Below are 21,729 nucleotides of genomic sequence, written 5' to 3'. Positions count from 1 at the left end.
GGCGACCCCGCTCGGCGCATTGTTTTTCCTCGCGGCGGCGGCGGCGGCGGCGGGCCGCGGGCGGGGAGCGGAGCCCGGAGCCCCCTCGTCGTCGGGCCGCGAGCGAATTCATTAAGTGGGGCGCGGGGGGGGGGGGGGTGAGCGAGGCGGCGGCGGCGGCGGCGGCACCATGTTCCTGGGGACTGCCTGAGCCGCCCGACCGGGCGCCGTCGCTGCCAGCCGGGCCCGGGGGGGGCGGCCGGGCCGCCGGGGCGCCCCCGCCGCGGAGTGTCGCGCTCGGGAGGCGGGCAGGGGATGAGGGGGCCGCGGCCGGCGGCGGCGGCGGCGGCGGCGGCGGCCGGGGGCGGGCGGTGAGCGCTGTGGGGCGCTGTTGCTGTGGCTGAGATTTGGCCGCCGCCTCCCCCACCCGGCCTGCGCCCTCCCTCTCTCGGCGTCGCCCGCCTGCCAGCTCGCGGCCCGCGCTCGCTCCTCTCGCTCGCAGCCGGCCGGGCCCCCGACCCCCGCCCGGGCCTCGCCGGCCCCGCCGCCCGCGCCCGGGGCTGTTTTCGCGAGCAGGTGAAAATGGCCGAGAACTTGCTGGACGGACCGCCCAACCCCAAAAGAGCCAAACTCAGCTCGCCCGGCTTCTCGGCGAATGACAGCACAGGTGAGGAGGGAGCCGGGCGGGGGTTCGGGTGGCGGGGAGCCGGTCGCCAGCCCCCACCCGAAGGGGAGCGCCCGGGGGTCGCAGTGGGCGGAGCAGTCCCCGCGGCCCCTTTACCCGAGCGCCGCGGAGGGTGGAAGTTTGCGGGAAGAGTGTCAGCGGGCCGGAGCGCGGCGGTACATGCCGGGATATGTTCGGCTCCCCCGGAGTGGCGACCCTCCTGGAGTGGAAGTCCGGTGACGCTCCCAGAGGGGGAAAGTAACGTGAAGCGTGCGGATCTTGTCCGGCGATGCCCTGCGCATCCCCGTGTGGACACGCTCGGGGCTGTCTAGAGGAATGACAGCGGAGGCCAGCTCCGGTGGTTGGAGAGAGACAGATTGCGGCCGAAAGGGAACTCGCTGGGTTTTCTGGACCGGCAACACATTCTTCACGCTGCCCTCGTAGCGGCCGGCAGCTCGTGAGTTACGACGGAGAAGTTTCTTGGAATGTGTTCTTGGAAAAATGCTTAGTAGTTATTTTGAAAAAACTTTCTTTTGGTCACTCAGTGATTCCATTTTCAAAACCCCACAGTTCGTTAGCAAGATGTCATCGCAGTTGGTGTGATGTGTTTCTCTTACAAATATAACTTTAAAAGAAAGTTGAATAGCAGATTTAAAAAATTCATTTGGGTTGCAGTCTTCATTCGAGCTTGTGTTGCTTTTACTGTGTAGATATACAAAAAATTATGTTAATGTAGGCATTCCAATTTTTCAAAAAAATTTGGTGGGATACTGAGTGTGTGTGTGTGTTTTCCTGATTAAACAACTTCCCTGAAACTTTCTTAGGTAATCATATCTTATGCTTAACAGAAGTATTTTAGTTTTCTGTTTTTTCAATATTTCTGGGTTCTTCTGGGCTGGTTCATGGTAACATGAACTAGTTGTATTTCCTCTTTTAGAGCTCTCCTTTGCAGAAAAACTTGTGTGTCACTGCAAACACTTCAGTCTCCAGCACAGCCTGCGTTTCTCTGGTACAGTCTTGTAGTAGCAGCATCTGAAATCAGTTTCTAATGAATGAGTCCAAATTATATTGCACTGCTGCCTTCAGATTTGCAGTAGACACAGCCGTTCGACTTTTGGAAATACTTCAGTGACTGACCACTAGCGTATTCAAAAATCGTTTTCTACTGTTGAAATAAAGCATAGATTTTGTAGCTTCCGTTTGAATACAATTTCTGGAATCCATTTATGAAAAACGGCGTCTAATATTAGTTAATGTAGAAGCAAGAGAAACCATTTAAAATATATATATATATATAAGTTATAAGAAGATTTTTGTCTAGTTAAATTAAATTTTGTTGAACAGTGGGGAGGAGTAGTAATGAGTCTTATAGTGTATAAAAGTCACTGGTAATGCTTTTCTTTTTAACTGATAAAAAGTTGAGTTTGACATTAATTTTAGAAAATCAGCTAATTGAAGTGAGACTTGTGCAAACAATAGTTGAAATGCCTTTTTACTGCCGAGCTGATCTCCTTTGCTTCGTTAATCTTGCCATGTTTGAGTGAAAAGTCTTTTAATCATATGAAACATAGGTCATACCAGGCAAGTTAAGCTATGAAGCTTGTCATCTGAAACTGATAACTTAAGTGGCTTTGCACCTTTGCTATTGAATGAAATTATTGTGAGTTTTGTCTTTAAAAGAGGGAAAAAATTAGTAACACGGAACTTGGCAAAAAAGCTCGTAGTACTATATACATCCAGCTGTTTCCAAAATGAAGACCAAAGGTTGGCCTTTTTGGGTAGTTGCTGTTAATTGGATGGTCAGATATTAGTGTGTTGCTAATCGCAACAAAGTGTCAGAAAGGATTTTCCACATTTAACCACTTTTTTCTTCTTTCCAGTTTTAGCCCTTTTAAGAAACAGGGCTCTTCTACTTTTCCAAGAGTGGAATAAAAAGTCAGTTTTTAGTGGCTCCAATTTAAATAGTCCAAGGAAGAAAATTTTGATCATAGTAAGGTTGGGTCCTGGGTTACACACTCATCACCACTGCATTATTGTGAAAGGGTCTGTTAGTGTGGGGGGACCAAGGAAGGGGTGATTATCAACCACGTTAAATAAGGTATAGCCTTTTCTGGAGTGACACTGAGTTATGAGATGGACGGGACCTTCAGGATGTGTATTAAGCAAATAAATGATTATTGTATTTACATTAAATACATTGAAAGGAGTGAGAAGGCATTTGGTTAGATGGAACAGAGAGTCTTGAGAATAACATTATCGAGAGACTCAACCTTATTTAAGTGAGGGGATGTTTCTCTGAGGCTTCAAAGAGAAAAGTGGGCCAAGTGGAACAAGGTGCGTGCCCTGCTGTGTGATAAGATTTGAGGGAGGAGAGCTCTGTGCCAGGGTAGAACTAAGGACTTGGAAGGAGGAGGACTTGGCAGCCTGAGAAGTGGGAGCGACTTGCTACTGCCGCTGTGCAGTGCACATCTGTGGGGACTGACCTGTGCAGCCATTGATGTCACTCGTATGTGTCTGTGGGGGGCACCACTGGGCCAAGGGAAGAGTGGCCCTGACATGGAGCTTATCAGCCAGAGTGCTGCCTGCAGAGTGCTTGCAGTCCTTCAAAGGGAGCTTTAAAGTGTGCATAAAACACTCCAAGAAGGTCAGGCAGCATCTCAGAGTGATAAACACCATTGCTGCTGATGACAGTTGATGTCGCAGAAGGCTGGGGAGAGCATGCAGAGATGATGCAGAAACAGGGAATGTTTTCCAAAGGAGGGTAACTAGAGGAAGGAGGAAAGTACTTTTCACCCCACTAAAACAGCGGCTCTGGAGTGTTAAAGAATTTGATGGTGTCAGACGTTGATGAAGTAGCATTTTTGCATAAACACTTTCTCACAGATGTTGTTCTTCCTTTACTTGGTGCCCGTTATAAGAAGTGGGGACTTCGTGTTACCAGTATATAGTTTTAGTTGTGTGTTTTGGAAACTTCTTTACTTACTATGTCCAAATTAAAACAGCATATTAATGTCTTTCAACAGCAGGTATCATGATTTAACAGTGTAGGAGAAACAAATTTCCAGGCAAGTAGTAGACTTTTGGGGGGTCAGCTTTTTATTAGGGCAAAATTTGCACACAGCAAATATACTGTTTATGAAAAAGAGTTTTTTGTTTTTTGTTTTTTAAGAGATGACCGGTAAGGGGATCTTAACCCTTAACTTGGTGTTGTCAGCACCACACTCTCCCAAGTGAGCTAACTGGCCATCCCTATATAGGGATCCGAACCTGTGGCCTTGGTGTTATCAGCACCACACTCTCCCAAGTGAGCCATGCGCCGGCCCTATAAAAAAGTTTTCAAAAACTGCATTCAGAAAATTGAACATAGGTATACTTCATCCTGTGCTGTGTAAGAAGCCCTGAGTAGTCGCAATTACATTTTATGTGAATCCCGTTAAATGCAGTGGGGAAGCATGGTTGAAGAAAGCTTGAGGTGAAAATGGTTACCAACCAAAGGGTCTTTTACAACCAAATGCTGATCTTTTATGTGTGAGCAGTACTTTACATATCAGAGTGCTTTTCTCCACATCATCTCAGCTTGAGCCTCACAGCATTCTGTGTGGTGGGAAGAGAAGATACTAGTATTGCTATTTGAGAGAAGATACTATTATTGCTATTTGAGAGAGGTGATCTGCTAAAAGTAACATAAAAGGTCGAAACCAGGACCAGCCTAGATCATTAACATAAATAGTTCTGTATATTTATTTTGTAAATCGACAATCCTAAACATTGAATTTGCTTGATTCGTGGATGGAGGAGACTGGCATACTTGGGGCGCATCAATAGCATTCACCCAGCATGTGAATTCAGTCCCTGCAGGGAAAATTTGTAGCCACCTATGGGGAGCAGGAGTGTGTTCCACGGGGCGGGGGCAGGGCATGCCCCTTTTCCCTCTGGTTGTGATGTTATCCTTGGTCTAAACTGTATGAGCTGATGTTCCTGTTACTTTCAGAGGATAATTGAGAAACTGTCAAGTTACTTTACTTCACCAAGTTCTGGCTGATAGGAAATTAAAATTTTCATAGAGACTACTAGGGCTTTTCATGACTTTGTGTTGCTTTTACTTGTTATAAAAGTAGGGACTTTGGGTCACTGTGACAGGGCCGAGAGTGGTGGCTGCATTTGAAGTTCCTCAGGGATGATGGCAGGTGAGTATGAATCATGCCAAGGGTGCCTTAGCAGGAGATCAAAAGACTGAGAATCACTCTTGTTTAACATTCAAATTTGATTCTGCAATTCTTAAACATAATTGAAAATGACTTATAAAGGGACTGAAGCTTAATCCTACAGTTGGAAGTTGATGCTTAGATTGTTAGCCTTGTATTTTTATGGCTTCTAAGTTGAGCCATTGTAGTTGTGTGACAGTGTACACGATTACCTGGGGCCCCATAAGTACTGGCTTTGTATTTTTACTTAATGTGTTTGGAAACAAAATCGTTAAAAGTAATTTTGCCAAAGTATGTCTTTTGTTAAGATGAAATGTACCTTATTGTGAATTTTTAAAGATTAGGAAATTTTGCCAGTTTAGTTCTTGGTGGTCACAATAGTGAGGGGTACCACCTCTTTATCTTACTCAAACCAGCACTTTGAGTATATTTCAAGAAACTAGAGGGCATGCTAAGAGGTGTTTCTCAGAAAAAGTTTTGCGCCCTTATGGGGTTGGTTATAGCCCAGGGATTTCACGGCAGGTTTTCCCAGAGCTTCAGTGTACTGATTAGCACTGTGAGTCTTCGGAAGGAGGGCTGCGGTTTGCACCTTCCCAAACCTAATGGACCCTAGAACCCCTTTTTTAATGTAATATATGGGTCAACAGACATATTCTGTAAAGGGTCACAGAGTATACGTATTTTCAGCTTCGCAGGCCATATAGGCTCTAGTTAAAATTACTCAACGCTGCCATTTTTTTTTTTTTTTTTTTTTTTTTTTTTAAAGATGACCGGTAAGGGGATCTTAACCCTTGACTTGGTGTTGTGAGCACCACGCTCAGCCAGTGAGCGAACCGGCCATCTGTATATGGGATCCGAACCCGGGGCCTTGGTGTTCTCAGCACCACACTCTCCCGAGTGAGCCACGGGCCGGCCCTGCCATTTTAGCAAGAAAGCACCACGCACAGTAGGTAAAGAAATGGGCATGGCTGTGTTCCAGTGAAACTTTAGTTGCAAAAACCTGCATGGGGGATTTGGCCTGCAATCACACAGTTTGACGACCCCGGTGTAACGTAGGACTAGTTCTCTGAGCACCCATTTGGGTGCTCTGGACTGCATGGCTGCCACAGTTAAGGCTGTTGCTGTGGGCTTTCAGGAAAAGAGCGTGGATCAGCACAGCACAAGTGTTCTGCGTGCTGGCCTCGAAGGCAGCCAGGGGCAGCACTTAAAAACTCACTAGGAGCCTCTTCCTCTGTCTTTTTTGTTTCTCTTTACGTTTATTTAAAATTAAGTAAGTTTAGCAAAAAGCCAGGTGACTTCATTAAACTGGTTTTTTTGGCACTTTTCTTCACATTTGCTTTTCGATGACCCTGGTGGCCCACTCAGCCTTTCTCATCCCTCTTACTTTGTCGTCTCAGGCAAGCAGCTCTGGGAGACCTTGTGGAGCTCGACCACAGCAATCTTCCCAGCACTGGGAGCAGCACCTGGCACACAGTTGGCCCTCAGGAAATATTTGAGGGAATAGGTGAATGATGAACTCCCTTCAGAGTTCTCATAGTTTTCTTGTAAGATTTTACTCTTAAGCTAACTGCCACCAGTCTTCAGATCCGTTCTTTGTTTCCCTGATCCTGAGTTGCATACTTCTGTGCTCTCTCACCCAGTAACCAACCTGGCTGGCAACCCAGGGGTACTCTAGCTAGAGCATGTTTGGGGCAAGTTACATTGGCTCTCTGAGCCTCAGTTTCCTCTGTAAAACAGAGATGACAATGATTCCTATCTCGAAGGGTCGTTGTGAGGGCAGACTGAGATGATGTGTGAAAAGTGCCCAGTCTGGACGATGGCCGTTAAATGGGAGCTGGCGCTGTGGTAACCAGGGAGAGTGGGTGTGCCTTGCAGCCCTAGGACTGGGGGTGCTGGTCTGATTGGACCTACATCTGTTTGTTGATAGTTCCGGAAACAACAGCCATGTGCTCATATCCATAGAGGCACACATATATCTGTTGTAGCATAGCCCTCAGCAGATATACAGCCTGGCATTCTGTAATCAATACAATTGATTTTGCCTCCATTTTCAATTGTATTTTCTTAAATAGGAACATGATGGCCATGAAGTTTTAAAATTACAAAAACTGAAGTGGTGTCATGCATTCTGAAAATTCTTAATTTTGAAGCATATTTCATGGACTGTTTAAATGGCAAATGAATGTGTGATTCTGTTTCTTTTCTGTGTATATTATAATTCAGTTTGAGGTACCTGTAAGGCAGTGGCAGTGCGAGAAGGATTCTGGTATATGCCTTTGAGTAGCTAGAACTGTGTTGACAAGATTAGATTTAGAAGCAAAACTTGAGAAAAGAATACAAAAGGCAATCAATTGTGAAAATGCCTGAGTCAGAAAGGCCAATCTGAAGAGGGCTTCATTTATTCCCCCACTGTTTCCTGAGTGCCCCTGTGTGTAGAAGCTCAGCGCTGGGTGCCCAGGTTGGGAGCAGCACCTTAGGCAGGCCATAGGATGGGCGAGGGGGCCTTGGGCTGAGGGACGTGCGTGCACTGGGAGGGAGTAGCTTGGTGAGCCCTCCAGGCTTTGCCACCTCCTGACCTCTCTCCTCTTGAGCCAGAACGGAGCCAGGCAGTTGGGAAGCCTGCTGTTTTCCTTGTCTTCTGGGTTGTTGGGAAAAGCACCCTGGCCCTGACAGTCTTGTCTCCTTGGGTGTCATCACAGGCCCATGGCTCACATATAAAACTTCTGGTTGTCCCCAGACAGTCTCTCCTAAGTTCTCAAACTACTGGACATGACCTCTGGTTTTCAGCACAAGTGGCTGGAGTTCCCTTTAGCCCACTCTTGAGGCCTTTCTTTGCAGTATGTCCCTCCTCGGGATACCATCCATAGCTGACAGGTTCATGGGGTCTGGCATGGCTGTCCACAGCTCCTGCTTTAACTGGCAAAAGGATGCCACCCTTCCTAATTCAGTCTTAAGCTTAGCTTTTCTTAAAATTCTTACATTGCAGCAAGACATTGATGCAGAAGTATAAGCCACTGCACCAGTACCTGCTTTAGGAGGGAGGGCTTATGCTCATTCTACAATTGGGCTGCACACACAGGGTCTCATGGGGGCTCCCTGAAGTGGGCACGTGTGTGCTTTTCCAGCTTTGGCTTGAAGAGATTTGAGCAAGGACACTTCACACACACACAAGGGTGGGTGAAAGGCACAGAAGTAAGCAAAAGTAGCCACTTTTTTTGTTTGTTTTAAAAGAAAAAGTTCTTAGACAATATGTAGAATAACTGTTGCTCTTTGAAAAACTGCCTGGAGGGTCTTTTCTGGTTCTAAATTTAGGAAGCAAAAGGCTGTTTTTGAGCTCTGTGTCTAAAAGTCGAATTCCTTTTTAAACTTACCTTTAAAGACTTGGATATCATCCCGTGTGACATTTTCCACCATCTTTCATTTCCATTAATCAAAAGAATGTTTAGTTGAACCATTGCTAAGAATAGTAAAATCTAATGGTGAGAATAATTACACTTGATCAAACCTGACTTTCCTTTCCCATTTCTAAGTGTCCTGTGTGCCACTGTTTGAAAATCTCTTAATTTGTTAGTCTGTTTAGTATGTTTGTACCTTACTGTATACAGTAGTTATTTCTTGACAGTTATACCTAAATCAACCTTTTGAATTTCAGTAATCTGTAATAAACAGAAAATTAGCTGTTTAATGGGATTGTATAATTCTGTTGTAAAGCAAATTCTTTTTACAATTCAAAAACTTAGCATCCTCCAGGTAGATTGGATTTTTCTTATCAAAACTGCACCACCTAGACATGTTTTAACTTCACAGTTAGAATAACCAGTGAAATAGAAAGAAAAATAAGCTACTATTGTTTATGATAACCTGTAGAGAAGGTTCGTACAACATTTAAATAGAGCAGATTGTGGTATTTGATTACAGACTGAATGATGACACTCAGGAGCTATAGAAATCTATCAAATAATTAGGGTTTGCTTTGACAATTATAGACTATAAGAGCTGACCCAATTCCTTTGGATTAAAATATTTTGAGTATTTGTCACCTGATTAAAAGTAGAATCTTCTAACCATGACTCAGAGTTGAAAGAAATGTCAGAGCTTTTTATACTGGGAGGCCAGCAGCGTGGTACTAAGGAGAGGAGCGCTGGCTTCAGCTAAGAGTGGATGCTGAGTCCTGGCTCCAGGCTCATCACCTCTGTGACTTGGGCCAGTGACTTCACATTTGAGTTATAGGGAGCGGGGTGTGTGTGTGTGATCTCTAAAAGGGTTTTTTTCCCTATAGTACTTGATTTTTGCTCACTTTGATTATCTTTACATATTGGGGTACTTTATGTATTGTGCCTTGTATAGAGCAGGTTGACGCAGCTATTTTTATTGTCGTTTGGGAAAATATTAGGCATCACCTACCTCTCAGCCATGAGGACTGGGGTGATGCAGGCACGGGGCCCGACTCAGGACCAAAGCCACAGAAACTTTTTGCTGAGTAAGTGGGGGCAGCTGCCCCTGCCTGTTTCTCTTCCAGTACCAGGTCTAGTGCAGCTCCAGAACCACGTTGTAAAAGAATGAATGAAGAGCTGAGACTCGGGAATACTGCAAAATAGGTAATAGTCATTTTTCTCAGTCTGTGTTTACAATTCACTTGCTCTTTATTGGAAAATTGAACCATAATTCAGTGGACCTGTTTTTCTAGTGAATGTTTCAGAACAAGGGCTTGGTTTTTGGGTTAGGATTTAGAGAAAAAGGAAAAATGAGTACAGAGAAATTATAAAAATAATCTTTCTTTTTTACAGAATGGGAGAAAATGGCCTTAGGATCACTACCCAGTTTAGTCAGGTTGAGCGGTTGAAAGAAATACCAGTGAAACTTCATTTCCTCTTTGGCTCAGCTACCACCGATCTTGAAAGGAACGGATTCAGCTTAATGCTATATTGTGAGAATTTTCTCTTCCTACAGATCTGTGATAGGAAATTCTTTCAATGGAGGCTACTATTTTTCATTCTCCTAGATATTTTAGATGTGGTGATTTATGGTTTTTGCTAGTGAAAATTGTCCCATGGTGGACAAGTAATTTTTCCCTTAATTTGTGGGTATCTTTATGTGAAATGTTGTTTGCATATTTAGTACATAAACTTTATTGCAAACAACAAAAAGATGTACAATATTGATAGGTGTTCTGTGTCATTTTGGTTATTCCTCTCTTACTTTTGGAATCGGGTTTTATTTGAAGAGCACAGTCTGCCCAGAGTTGAACGTCTCTTGAAAAATCTCTGAGGGGATCATTTGAATTATCAAGAGAGAATTCAGTGTTTTAGCTCTCACTGTGACCTTCTTAGTCTTTGGAAATTTAAGGAAAAGCTGATTCTTTTTCAGCACCTTTCCTTTGTTTGAGATGCCAGTGTTCTCATGATAATCTCTAAGTCAGCGCTGTGCAGTAGAACATTTTGTGATCATGGACGTGTATCTGCACTCCTTCATACTGGAGCCACGAGCCACACGTGGCTAATGAGTACTCGAAATGTGTCTAGTGTAACTCGGGAACTGAATTTTAAATTTTTTTAATTTGTAATTAAGTAAATGTAAATAGCCACATGTGTCTGGTGACTACTGTATTGGACAGCATACCTCTAAGTACATTTACTTATCCTGTTTATTTAGAATTTTCTTTTACGATGTTTATGACCTAAAGGCAAAGTCCTTTTAAAAGGACCATTTTTTAAAGATGGAAGACTCGTTCAAAAATACTCATGGCTTAGGTCCCTCTGTTGAAGATTTTTCACTCATTTAGAAAATGTTTGTTATGGGGAGGGAGAAGGGAGGGAGGTTTTGGTGATGGGGAGCAATAATCAGCTACAATGTATATCGACAAAATAACATTAAAAAAAAAAAAAGAAAAGAAAATGTTTGTTACACTCTGGTGTCGCCCTGGCAAGCTCGTGAGGACATGACAGGCCCAGTCTCTGCCTTCATGGGGGTGTTAGGGAAGACAGGCCCCACAGGACACTACAGTCAGGTCTGCCCTTGGAGGGGAGGGTCCCACACCCTTTCTTTCTGAAAAAGATTCTTTAAACCCATGGCTTTTATTGCCCCCCTTATTAGTTGATATACAAATATCTGTAGCTTAACAGTTTACACAAAACAGATAAAGTAAAAATCAGTTCCTTGCATGGCAGGACTTCTAAGAACATTTGCATTAACCTCAGACCTTGATGACCCAAATGTCTTTTAGAAAAGAGAGGGTTACATCAGTGATTCTCCTCAGAAGAGTAGCTGAGTCCCCAGCCATCGCAGATCAACTTAAGAGGGTAGATAAGTTTGGGAATCTGTAAATAAAAAGTAAGGATGGAGAATAAAAATGATAACCAGACCCTTTTTAGGGGTAAAAAGATATATGCTAATGTGTGTATATAGGAAATTTCTAGGAGGAAATCTCTAGAAATTGTTTTTTGGGGGCTAAGGAGCTGGAGGTGTTATGGGGGCTACTTTTCATTTTATATTCTTCTGAGTCCTTTTTTTTTTTTTTTTTTTTAAGCCTACAAAACCATAAGTCCTTTTTTTTTTTCAAAGATGACCGGTAAGGGGATCTTAACCCTTGACCTGGTGTTGTTGGCACCACACTCTCCCAAGTGAGCGAACCAGCCATCCCTATATAGGGATCCAACCCTGTGGCCTTGGTGTTATCAGCACCACACTCTCCTAAGTGAGCCACTGGCCGGCCAATAAATACTATTTTTTATAATGAAAAACTGGTTAAAAGCAGATCAGATTCAAAGCAACCATTTTTTTTTTTTTTTTTTTTTTGGTTTATATTTACGTATATGTATTTTTGTATTTGCGGTTAGGAGAATCTAAGTGGTGAGAAGTGGAGTTTTGGTTAATCCCTGTTGCATAACCTTTAGACTTCTAGGAAGAATTATTTGAACAAAGTGCAAATTACCTTAGATATGTCATCCAGAGTTATGAAAATGTGTTGTCCAGTCATCCACTCCTTTGTTACAAGCCCCATTTTAAACGGAATCTTTTTATTAGAGGTCTCTTCATTGATGTGCTGGAAGCTCCAGGACCTGACAGCCAACTCATGTTTCTTTGAGTACTTTGAAATAGTGTCAGGTTTCCCAACGTGAGCAACATTTATAGTTCTACTACATTGGGTACAAAATGTTACATGTATATTGTCACATTCCTTTAGGAAAAAGTATTACTGCACTTCTGAAAGTGCTTCTTTAAAACTAAAAATATTTTTAACTAGTATGGAACCCATTTCATATTTTATCCTCAGACTTGAAGCACTTGAACTGGAAACTGCAGCACCTGGAGCCATTCCAGGTGTTATCACCTGGTACTGAAGCTAATCATCCAGGCCTGGTTACCCCCAGGAGGTGAAGGGTGATCTGGTTTAAAAAACTAAGTAATTAAAGAAATTACTTAAACCAGTAATTCACTCACAAGGCTCAAAAACCAGAAGACAAAAGCTGTAGAGAGCAAACCTACCTCTCTCCCTCCACCTAGTTCTTCCCAGGTAACCACTGGGGATAGTTAGTGTTGTCTTCCAGGGTTTTGTTTTGTTTTTTAATCTATATTCAGGCAGACACCTTTGTCTCTTTTTAGGTCTGTTTTCCCTCTTCCTGCCTTTTTCTACTTAATCGAGGTAGCACACTACACACACAGTTGCGCACCTTTTCATAGCAGCATGTGGAGAGCTTCCTCATTATCTTTTTATAGTTGCCTAATAGTCTGTTATGTGACAAGTGCCATAATTGATCTAATCTGATCTAATCTGCTCCCCACTCATGGACATTTATGTTGTTTCCAGTCTTGTCCTCTCACAGACAGTACTTTAACAAATAACCCAGCAGTCACGTGTACAAGTAAATCTTTAGGACAGATTCCAGGAAATGGAATTAATAGTCAAAAGGCATATGCATTTGTAATTTTGATCATATCCTCAGATTTTTCTCCAAGAGCCTGTATGTTGGAGTCTTAAAATTTTAAAAGCACCACATATACTCAGTGTAGGCACTGCTGGATGTTTTATAGATATTCTTTATTCACCTCATCTAGTGATGAATGCTTGAGTTGGTTCTTCAGCTTGTGATTCTCTATCACATGTGTTTCTCAGTCATTTCTGATTTATGTCTATTATGGTGTACTTTTTGTGCTCAATGCATTCATTTTCTGTTTTTGGCTCTCACATAGCCCACACACTTCCATGCGTTGTACACTGAGACCTCTCAGTCTGCTTTCATGTCTGGGTTACACTCTTCACCCCCTTCCTCCTGACTCGGTGTTGCTGTCTGCTAGCTACATCTCACAGTGTTTGGGGCAAAGGACCTGGTCTCTGGGCATCTGCCTGCTTGCCCTAATGGTGTGGCCAGGGCATCTGGGGTCTGTGGCTTGCTTCTGCAGGGGTTGGATCTGAGCTCAGCCCCCACAGATTTGCTCTTCCAGGACTGTTCTTGGCAGGATAATGCTCGCCCCGCAAGCAGTTCATTGGGTTGCAGGGTATACAGGCAGCTGATAACAACATCTCCTCCTCCCCGGGGACCTGGTGCCCTTCTCAGCCGTGATGGTGGAGAACAATGAACACCTTTCTGCTACCCCTGCCCCATCCAGTTGGGTTCACATTTAGGGGTTATTGGGTCATTTACAGTTGGTCTGGTGGTGGCTTGCTGTTGTGACAGCCACCTTCTGTTCCACCCTTGTCCCAAGCTTCAGGGATGGGTAGACAGCAGGCAAACCACAGTAAGGAAACTTAAAGTTGTCTCAGCTCTCTGGGATGGGTTCCCCCTGTAACTTCTGAGCACACCAAATGAAAGTAGGAGGCTGGCTGCATTTTCAGGACCTGGTTTAGGTCCATTGTGACAGAAAACCTTCAGTCAGGACTGCCTTACGTTCTTTTAAGTGTAAGGTAAATAGCAAACATCCAGTGAGGCAAGATTTCTTGATACTTGATTCAGAGTAGCCATAAAGAAGTGCATTTGAGAGTGAAAAAATGCTAAGATTTTGATAGTAAATTATGATGTGAAGTAGATTTTTATCTTTTCCAGGTGGAATTCTTGAAAATTATATAAAATACATTTTTATAAATGAGATACTTCCCCTCTGATTTACATTGAGTTTCTAGATTTTGTAGCTTTACTTCAATTAGTTCTATCTAATAGCATAGCTTGGTTTTTTTCCCCTCACTTCAGTGTAGTTCGTGATGTTTAAATGCTTAAGTGTACTTACCGGGCAGGTTTCCATCTAAAAGAGTCCCTTGGATGGATCCTTCTGTAATGTGAAGGTTTCATGATTTAGCTATAAATTTGGGTTTAATAAATTGAATCTAGTAATTGAATTAACAATTCAATTATTGTGTAATACTTACACGGCATTTTTATTTATACTGGAAGCTTGGGTTTGGGTTTTTTTTTTTTTCATATGCTGTGCTTTGTGTGGTGAATGATAATTTAAGTGGATGTACATTAAACATTGTGTTCCCCAAGAACTCCATTCCTCATATGGGGGGTCCTAGAGGGGGCTTTCTTGCTGTATCAAATTCAGATACCTACTGAGCAAATCCTGCTGTCTTAAAGAGTTTTTTTCTTGAAACTCATCACAGCAAAGTCACCAGCTTGTTGTGCCTGCTTAGCTTGCTGTCTTCTGTCTCCGCCCGTTTGAAATATTCTTTTCTCTTTTCTCAGTGTCCTTTCCCTCTAAAATTCTGCTCAGAGTTTTCCACTCATTTGAAGCCTTTCCTCCTTCTATTCACTCCCTTATTCTACTTGGCTATAAAATAAGATGTATGTGTTGCCAGTTTAAGTTTGTTATTTGGTGTTCATGGACTTGTCTTCCTTAATTAGATTACAGTCCTCGGGAGAGGCAGACTTTTATTCGAGTCTCAGATAAACCCAGTCAGTCCTGCACACAGTGAAGGCCACAGAACAGTGACTTGCTCCCTGCTGTGGGGGCAGGGGGGGGGACTGTCTAGCTGTGCCCTCTGGCTCTTTAGCATATTAGCTATTCCACGGAGGGGGTGGGACTTTTTGCTGAATATAAGATCACTGTTCAGAATGGAGTAAAACCTCATTATTCTGCACTAATTAGGGGGTGTCATATCTGCATAAAAGAAGCCTGGATTACAAAAGATTTTAGAAGGAATTTGCTTTAATTATTTTCTAATAGTCATTGTCAAAAAACAAACAAACAAAAAACTTAGATGTCTTTCGGGAACTTGTTTAAATGCCTAGATTAAAAATTATTTATAATCGCATAAATATTAAGAAAATAGTGCTTTTCTCTGTCTTTCTTTCACTTTTTTGTAATTTTGCGTATCCATTGTTGGAGAGTTGTACCGTTATTTATTGTAGAATCCTCAAGAATGTTCAAAGCCATGTAAGCTTTAATTCTAGAATTGCCACAGAACATCAGGACTGAGTATACTAGAGGCTTTGCCATTGAGATGTGATAGTTGTTGAGCTCCTGCCCCGTGCCAGGCACAGCTGCCAGGTCCTTGGTGGTCCTTGTCTCATTCAGACTGCAGCTGCCTTGGAAGATGGGCTTGTGGCAGTGATAATAGTGACATATTTGTTGAGCCCTACTGCGTGCCTGGCTCAGTGCTAAGTGCTGTATACAGCTTGTATGATTTTATTCTTTCATCAATGATCCTACTAGGCAGGTACTGCTTTCCTTTCTGTTTTAGAGCTGAGAAAGCACACACAGGGGAGGAGGCAGTAGTACAGGTTGAGCATCTTTAACCCAAAAATCTCAAATTTGACATGCTCCAAAATCTGAAACTTTGAGAGCCAGCATGATGTCACAAGTCGAAAATTCCACACGTGACCTCATGACAGGCACACAGAATTATTAAAAACATTGTATAAAGTTATCTTCAGACTGTGTATATGGTGAATAAGAAACAAATTAATTTAGTGTTTAGACTTGGGTCCATAACCAAGATATCTCATCATGCATATGCAAATGTCCCCACATCTCAAAAGATTCAAAATTCAGAACGCTTCTAGTTCCAAGCATTTCGGATAAATGCGGTAGAAACAGAGTTGTGATCTGAACCAAGACCTGGCTGGGTACTCTTCTCACTACACCAGACTGTAATTCTTGTGTTGTCAGTATCTAACTAGTAATATATTAATAAATACATCGAGAAAATCTAGAATGGTCTCCAGATCATCTGAGAATAATAACCCTGCGAGAGTGTCTGTCACTCTATAGAGATTCCTCATCTTTAGACGTGAACGTTTTCAGGATGCTTTGCCCTTGTTGGAACAAGTTTTTTTGTGTCCGGTTTTTTTCCCTTCAGGTTTATAAAAAATTGACAAAAATTGTGTATATTTGTTATGTACAACATGATGTTTTGAAATATGCGTACAGGTGGATTGGCTAAATCAAGCTAGTTAACATTTGCATTATCTCACACTGTATCTGGTTTTGACTTAGGAATTAAAATTTCCTTTTGTAAGTTTTTCTAGATGGGTGAATAAGTGTTTTTTAGCTTTTGAAAGATTTAAGAGGAGCATTTGAGTAGTCTAAGAGTTATAGTAGAAATAATACCAAAAGAAAATCTAAAGATGAAAAAAATCTAAAGAAAGCAGACGTTTTTCGTAGGAAATAAAGGATGCAGGAGAGAAATAAGGAGTGGGTGGGGAAGAAAATGTGTGGGAGGGGAGTTTCGGGCTTGGAAGTAGAGAAACATGAACACCTCACAAAACAGCATCTGAGCTCTTAGGTAGTTTCTCTCCCCACACTACCGTTTCTCATTCTGCCTTACGTGTTTAGTGTTTGCATCAACCATAAGATCGATATTCATTGATGCAAGATTGAAGTTCATTGATGCAAGGTGTAGCCACAGAGTGAAGTATACCTCAATGGTCCCCCAGAAGACAAAGAGGCAGTAGAAGAGAGATGTAAAGAACAAGATGAGTACAACAGTGTAAAATTTCAAGAGAATTCATTATTTAATTTTTTTCTCTCTGTTTCTGTTCTTAGAAAGTAGTAATAGGGCCAACTGCGTGGCACACTCGGGAGGGTGTGGGGCTGAGAGCGCAGTGGCGCTCCCGCCGCGCAGGTTCGGATCCTACATAGGGATGACCGGTGCGATCATTGGCTGAGCGCGGTGCTGGCGACACCAAGCCAAGGGTTGCGATCCCCTTACCGGTCATGAAAAAGGACAAAAAAAAAAAGAAAGTAGTAATAAACGTTCAGATTCCTACTTTATATCTCTGACTAGACAAGCAACTTGTTAAAATTGATATTGTGTATCCTCTGTAACTGGTGGTCTTCTCTGTAATTCACGCACTCATTCAGCACTCATGTTTATGGAGTGCCTAATACCTACTAGGCATTTTATGCTAATCGCCAAGTAGACAGTGGTGAGCAAAATAGACTGGACCCCTGCTTTCATGGAGCTTACAGCCTCATCAGTTAAAACATTGATGGTATAATTTTTAACTCATTATCATCATGTTCATAGGCAAATGAAAGAAACTCTGGCCACAATAGAAGGTCTGATAAACTGGTTTGTACATATTTTAACAGAAAAACCAGTTCTATCAATACAGAGAATTTGGAGCTCCAGATGTAATTCAAAGGAAAAAATAAAGTACGAGGGTATTTCAAAAAGTTCACAGGAAGATTCGTATTGTCTTTTTCGGGGGCCGGGGGGTGGGTGTGTGTGGCTGGCCAGCATGGGGATCCAAACCCTTGACCTTAGTGTTATAACACTGCACTTTATATTATCTTTTAATTCCATTTTTCCACAAACTTCTTCCGAACTTTTTGAAGTACCCTTTTATTATGATAGAAAGAGGACACTTTAGAAAACCTGAAGAAAGGTGTGTTTTGTGGATTATTTATTTGGCTGATGCTTTTGAAATTTTTTTTCAAACGAAACTGTTGTCAAATGTTATTGGCTGGACAGACTGTTTGAGCCACTTACCTGGTGTTTGATTCTGTAAAATGAAAAGCTTTTTTCAGAGTACCTGATGGTAGCTCCATTCCTCGTTTAAGGTGAAATATTCATTTCTGGTAATGATGAATAAGAATGGGTCTTAGAACACCTGCGGGATACCATTGTCTTTCAGCGTTCAGAAGTCACCACCCCCCGAAAAGCATCTCTGTGTGCAGACTTCCCACTTGGGTATCCTAGTCTAAAAGTGAATGTCCTCTGTTGCCTTGCTGGGTTGCAACTTTCCTTCCTGGGCCCCTGCTATTTTCCTCCTTACTCCCTGGGCCTCTGCAGCCTTGTGTAAGTGTGATAGAAACTGGGAAGCTTGTAGCTTCTATTTTCTCCCAGTTCAGCTTAATTAAGGGGGCGACTCCGGATTGGTGGCCAGGGAGCCCCAGAAGACAGAAGAGTTCTGTCCCTAGCTATGGAAGCATGACAGGTGGTGTTTGCTGTTTGACGTGTGATGGCGAAGCCTCCTGCTGAGGGTGTGGCAGTCAGAGCAGGTGCCCCCGAGTCTCGTGCAGCCTCAGCTTTTTGCCTTCCCCTGGGTCCCCTGGTGCCTGGCAGAGAGAAGGGAGTCCTCCCGGGATTGGAAGTGGTAGCTCTCAGTGTTGAATCTTTGGAACTTCCGATGGTTCACACTGCTGTTGCTCAACCCGTGTTTTGGGACACTTTGGTGTGTAGAAAGCACAGCTGTGCTATGTTGCAATTTCCTGGCCTGCCTTCTTTACTTTCTTGGGTTAATTTTTTTTTAACTAGAGGAAGACTAGGGAAAAAGGATGACAGTGGTAAACAGAAGGGTGATGGTGTGGGTATATGTGCACCCTGTCTTGTTTTTTGAAAAGGCCACGCATAGTATATTTGGTTTTACACATATTCACATGTGTTTGGACTGGTGGATGAAGATGTAAGAAGAATTAGTCAATTCTCCCTGTACCCAGACAGCCATTAGATGTGTTTGTCTTGAAATAGGATGAGAAGAAGTGGTCAAGGTGGACAAAGTGGCAGACCGGTCAGAAACAAAAATACTAGCCCAAGGCAGGATGCCCTGCTAACAACTGTAAACATTACCTGTGCATTTGGTAAGAACTAGAATAAACCGTATGTGAAATCTGGTAGATCTGAAAGTGGCAGAATGGTGGGTGAATTTTTAAAGTAAAATTGTTCTGCAAGATAAAATAACCACTATTTATGGCACAAGATGCCCCAGTCCAACTTATATCCTGTACGTTGTGGTATTGTTACCCTTGTTTTACAGATGAGGGTATTAAGAGGCAGAGATTAAGTAGTTTTCCCAAGGACACGTGGCTGTTGTTAGGCTAAAATTTGAACTCCTGTGTTTAGCTTCCAAGGATCCTTTTTCCATTGACCCACACTGAACAAGGGACTGAATTTACCTGTTATTTGGGGTTTATTTGGTCTTCTTTGGTCTGGCCTCCCTCTACTAGGAAGAGTGCTTAGGGATGCTTGAAAGAGCCAGTTGGGAGCTTCTGCAGGTTGTTCCACAATTTAAATATGAAATAACTTGGAGCTTGTTTGCTTCTTATGGTTTACCGTGCTTGACATGATCTCTTCATTCCCACCCTGGGCAAGTAGGAAGGAAAGGGCTCCACTTTCTGGTTTAAATGAAGCTTCATTTTCATGTTCATAGATGAAGGAAATCTGCATGTAAAAAACATTGATTTTTAAAGAGTACTGAGTGAAAGTGTGTGTGCATGTAGACAAAGCCTGGAAGGCAAACATAATACATTAGTTATGGTGGAGAGTTGTTTTTCCTAAAACTTTATTTCATGTGATCTTTGTCTGAAGACCCTAGTGAATCTCCAAATTTAGGACAACAGAATAGCCTAACAGTTATAGGTGGGAACCCACAGAAGCACATCGAGATGCAGAAGCTGGGTAGTACACCAGGCACAAACCCTGTGTCCTGTCATGGAGCTGTTGCGGTACCTTGGATCATATTTCTGGTCTCTTTGGGATGACATGTCTTGTAACCATGAGGAGGCAGCCCAAACTGAGAGAGCAACTGGCTTCTACTCTTTGAAAATGTCAGTTATGGAACACAAAGGCTGAGGAACCTTTCTAGATTAAATGGTACAGCAAAGACATGACAACTAACTGCACTGGGATCCTGAACTGGATCAGGAAAATAAATGTGATAAAGGGCATTATTGGGACAGCCAGCAATATTTGAGTAAGGGCAGTATATTAAGTATTGTATCGATGTTACATTTCCTGAATTTGACAAGTGTACTGTGATTATTTAAAAGGATGTTCTTAGGAGATGCATACTCAAGTACAGACAGCCCCTGACTTAATGGTAATATGATGATGGTTCGACTTACGAGTTTTCGACTTTTTGATGGGTTTATCAGGATGTAAACCCATCGTGAAGTGAGGAGCATCTGTACTTAGGAGAAAAGGATCATACTGTCCGCAGTTTATTCTCAGAGGTTCTGTAAAAACTGCTGCGTGAGCATGTGTACACTCTTGGCAAGTAATACCTCATTCCTTTGTAGTTTGGTGGGAAGAAGTAGATGTGTGTTCGAGGTGGTTTGCTAGGCACGTATGTACAGAGAACTTTGGGGCTGAAACGAGGGATCCGTCAGTTCTGCAGGGGTGGTCATAGTCACGGTGTGTAATCTGAGTGGGGGCTGGGTTAAGGTTTCCTAGACCGAGAGAGAGAACATCCCGAAGAAAAATCACCAGTGCAGGTGACAGCTCTCGCTGTGTTATGTCTGGAAAGCAGGGCACATTGGAGGTGCCAGGAAGAAGGCTGGGCCCTGTTCTGAGGGCCTTGTATGCCATGCCAAGGAGTTTGAACTTATCCATAGACAGGATGGATATATCAGGATGCTTTAGCTGAAGTTACATTAAACTCCAGCTAAAGTGGCTTTAAAACTAGTTAGATATCTTTTCTAACATAACAGGAAGCCTGAAAGTAGGAGGTTCCAGGGTTGGGTAATTAAGCAGTTCAGAGAGACCATCACCATTCTCTGCAGCCATTCCTGTTATGGGATCGGTGTCTCTTCTCCTGGTTGCAAGATGGTTGCCACTGGCCTGTGACAAAATGTAGTGAAGAAAAGGGAGGTTCCTTTCAGGGCATCCCTTACTATTAAGAAGGAAAACCTTCTCCAGAATGGTCTTGGCCAGTGTACCTTCTGATTCCCTCAGTGGGGATTGTGTCACCTACAAGGGAAAGGTGGTCATGGTGGTTGGGTTATCAGTCACTCTCCCTCCTGTGGCAGGGAAGGTGCTGCCCCCTGCCTCAGAAGAACCTCTGAGGCAGCCACCAGGTTTTGTCAGCAGTAGAGTAAGCAGATGTTAAGTCTGCCACCATGGAGAAAAAGTTTTTAATTTTCTAGAGGTGGGAGGGCAGGTGGATGGATATGTTAAGTTAAAAAACAAAAAAGCCACATACGCCCATCACCCCAGCACTTTACTAGTACAACTCATTTCATTTTTGGCATGTTACTTTCCAGCCATTGCCCACATGCACATACTGTACTTTAATTTGTTTTAATCTTACTCCATGTGCCATTTTTGCACAATTTCTGTTTGCATGTGTTTCCATAACACACACACATTTTCGTACATTTCTACAGTCATCATAATTATTCAAAAGATGTATAATGTTCCATAATATTATACATTAATTTATCAAACTTTCTGTTTTTAGGTAATAGTAATAATAATAGCTAATACTGAGTATTTACCACCCTCAGGCACTCTATGTTCTCAGTGCTTTACATTTATCAATTCATTTAGTCCTCACAACAACCTTATGAGATATAGGGGCTGTTATCACCCCCAGTTTCCAGATGAGGAAACTGGGGCACAGAAAAGCTGAGTAAATTATTCATGATCACATAGCAAATAAGTGGGGAGCTGGAAGCAGAATTGGGGCTCAAATGCAGGCAGTCCCTGTCTAGAGTCTAACCACT

General features: G+C 42.8%; 1 protein-coding gene across 4 annotated transcripts in view; it reads left to right on the top strand.

Annotated features, from left to right (window-relative positions):
* The first annotated feature begins 364 nt into the window (after positions 1–364).
* CREBBP (CREB binding protein) overlaps positions 365–21,729 on the top strand; it is a 124,541-nt gene continuing 103,176 nt past the window's right edge. For all 4 annotated transcript variants that reach the window (XM_063101307.1, XM_063101306.1, XM_063101308.1 and 1 more), the window contains exon 1: positions 365–646. In XM_063101307.1, the coding sequence (XP_062957377.1) occupies positions 562–646 (85 nt within the window). In that variant the 5' untranslated portion in view covers positions 365–561. The remainder of the gene's footprint in view (positions 647–21,729) is intronic.

This window comes from Cynocephalus volans, chromosome 6 (genome assembly GCF_027409185.1).
Source record: "Cynocephalus volans isolate mCynVol1 chromosome 6, mCynVol1.pri, whole genome shotgun sequence".
Classification (NCBI taxonomy): Eukaryota; Metazoa; Chordata; class Mammalia; order Dermoptera; family Cynocephalidae; genus Cynocephalus; species Cynocephalus volans.
This window is presented reverse-complemented; position numbering and strand designations above follow the sequence as displayed.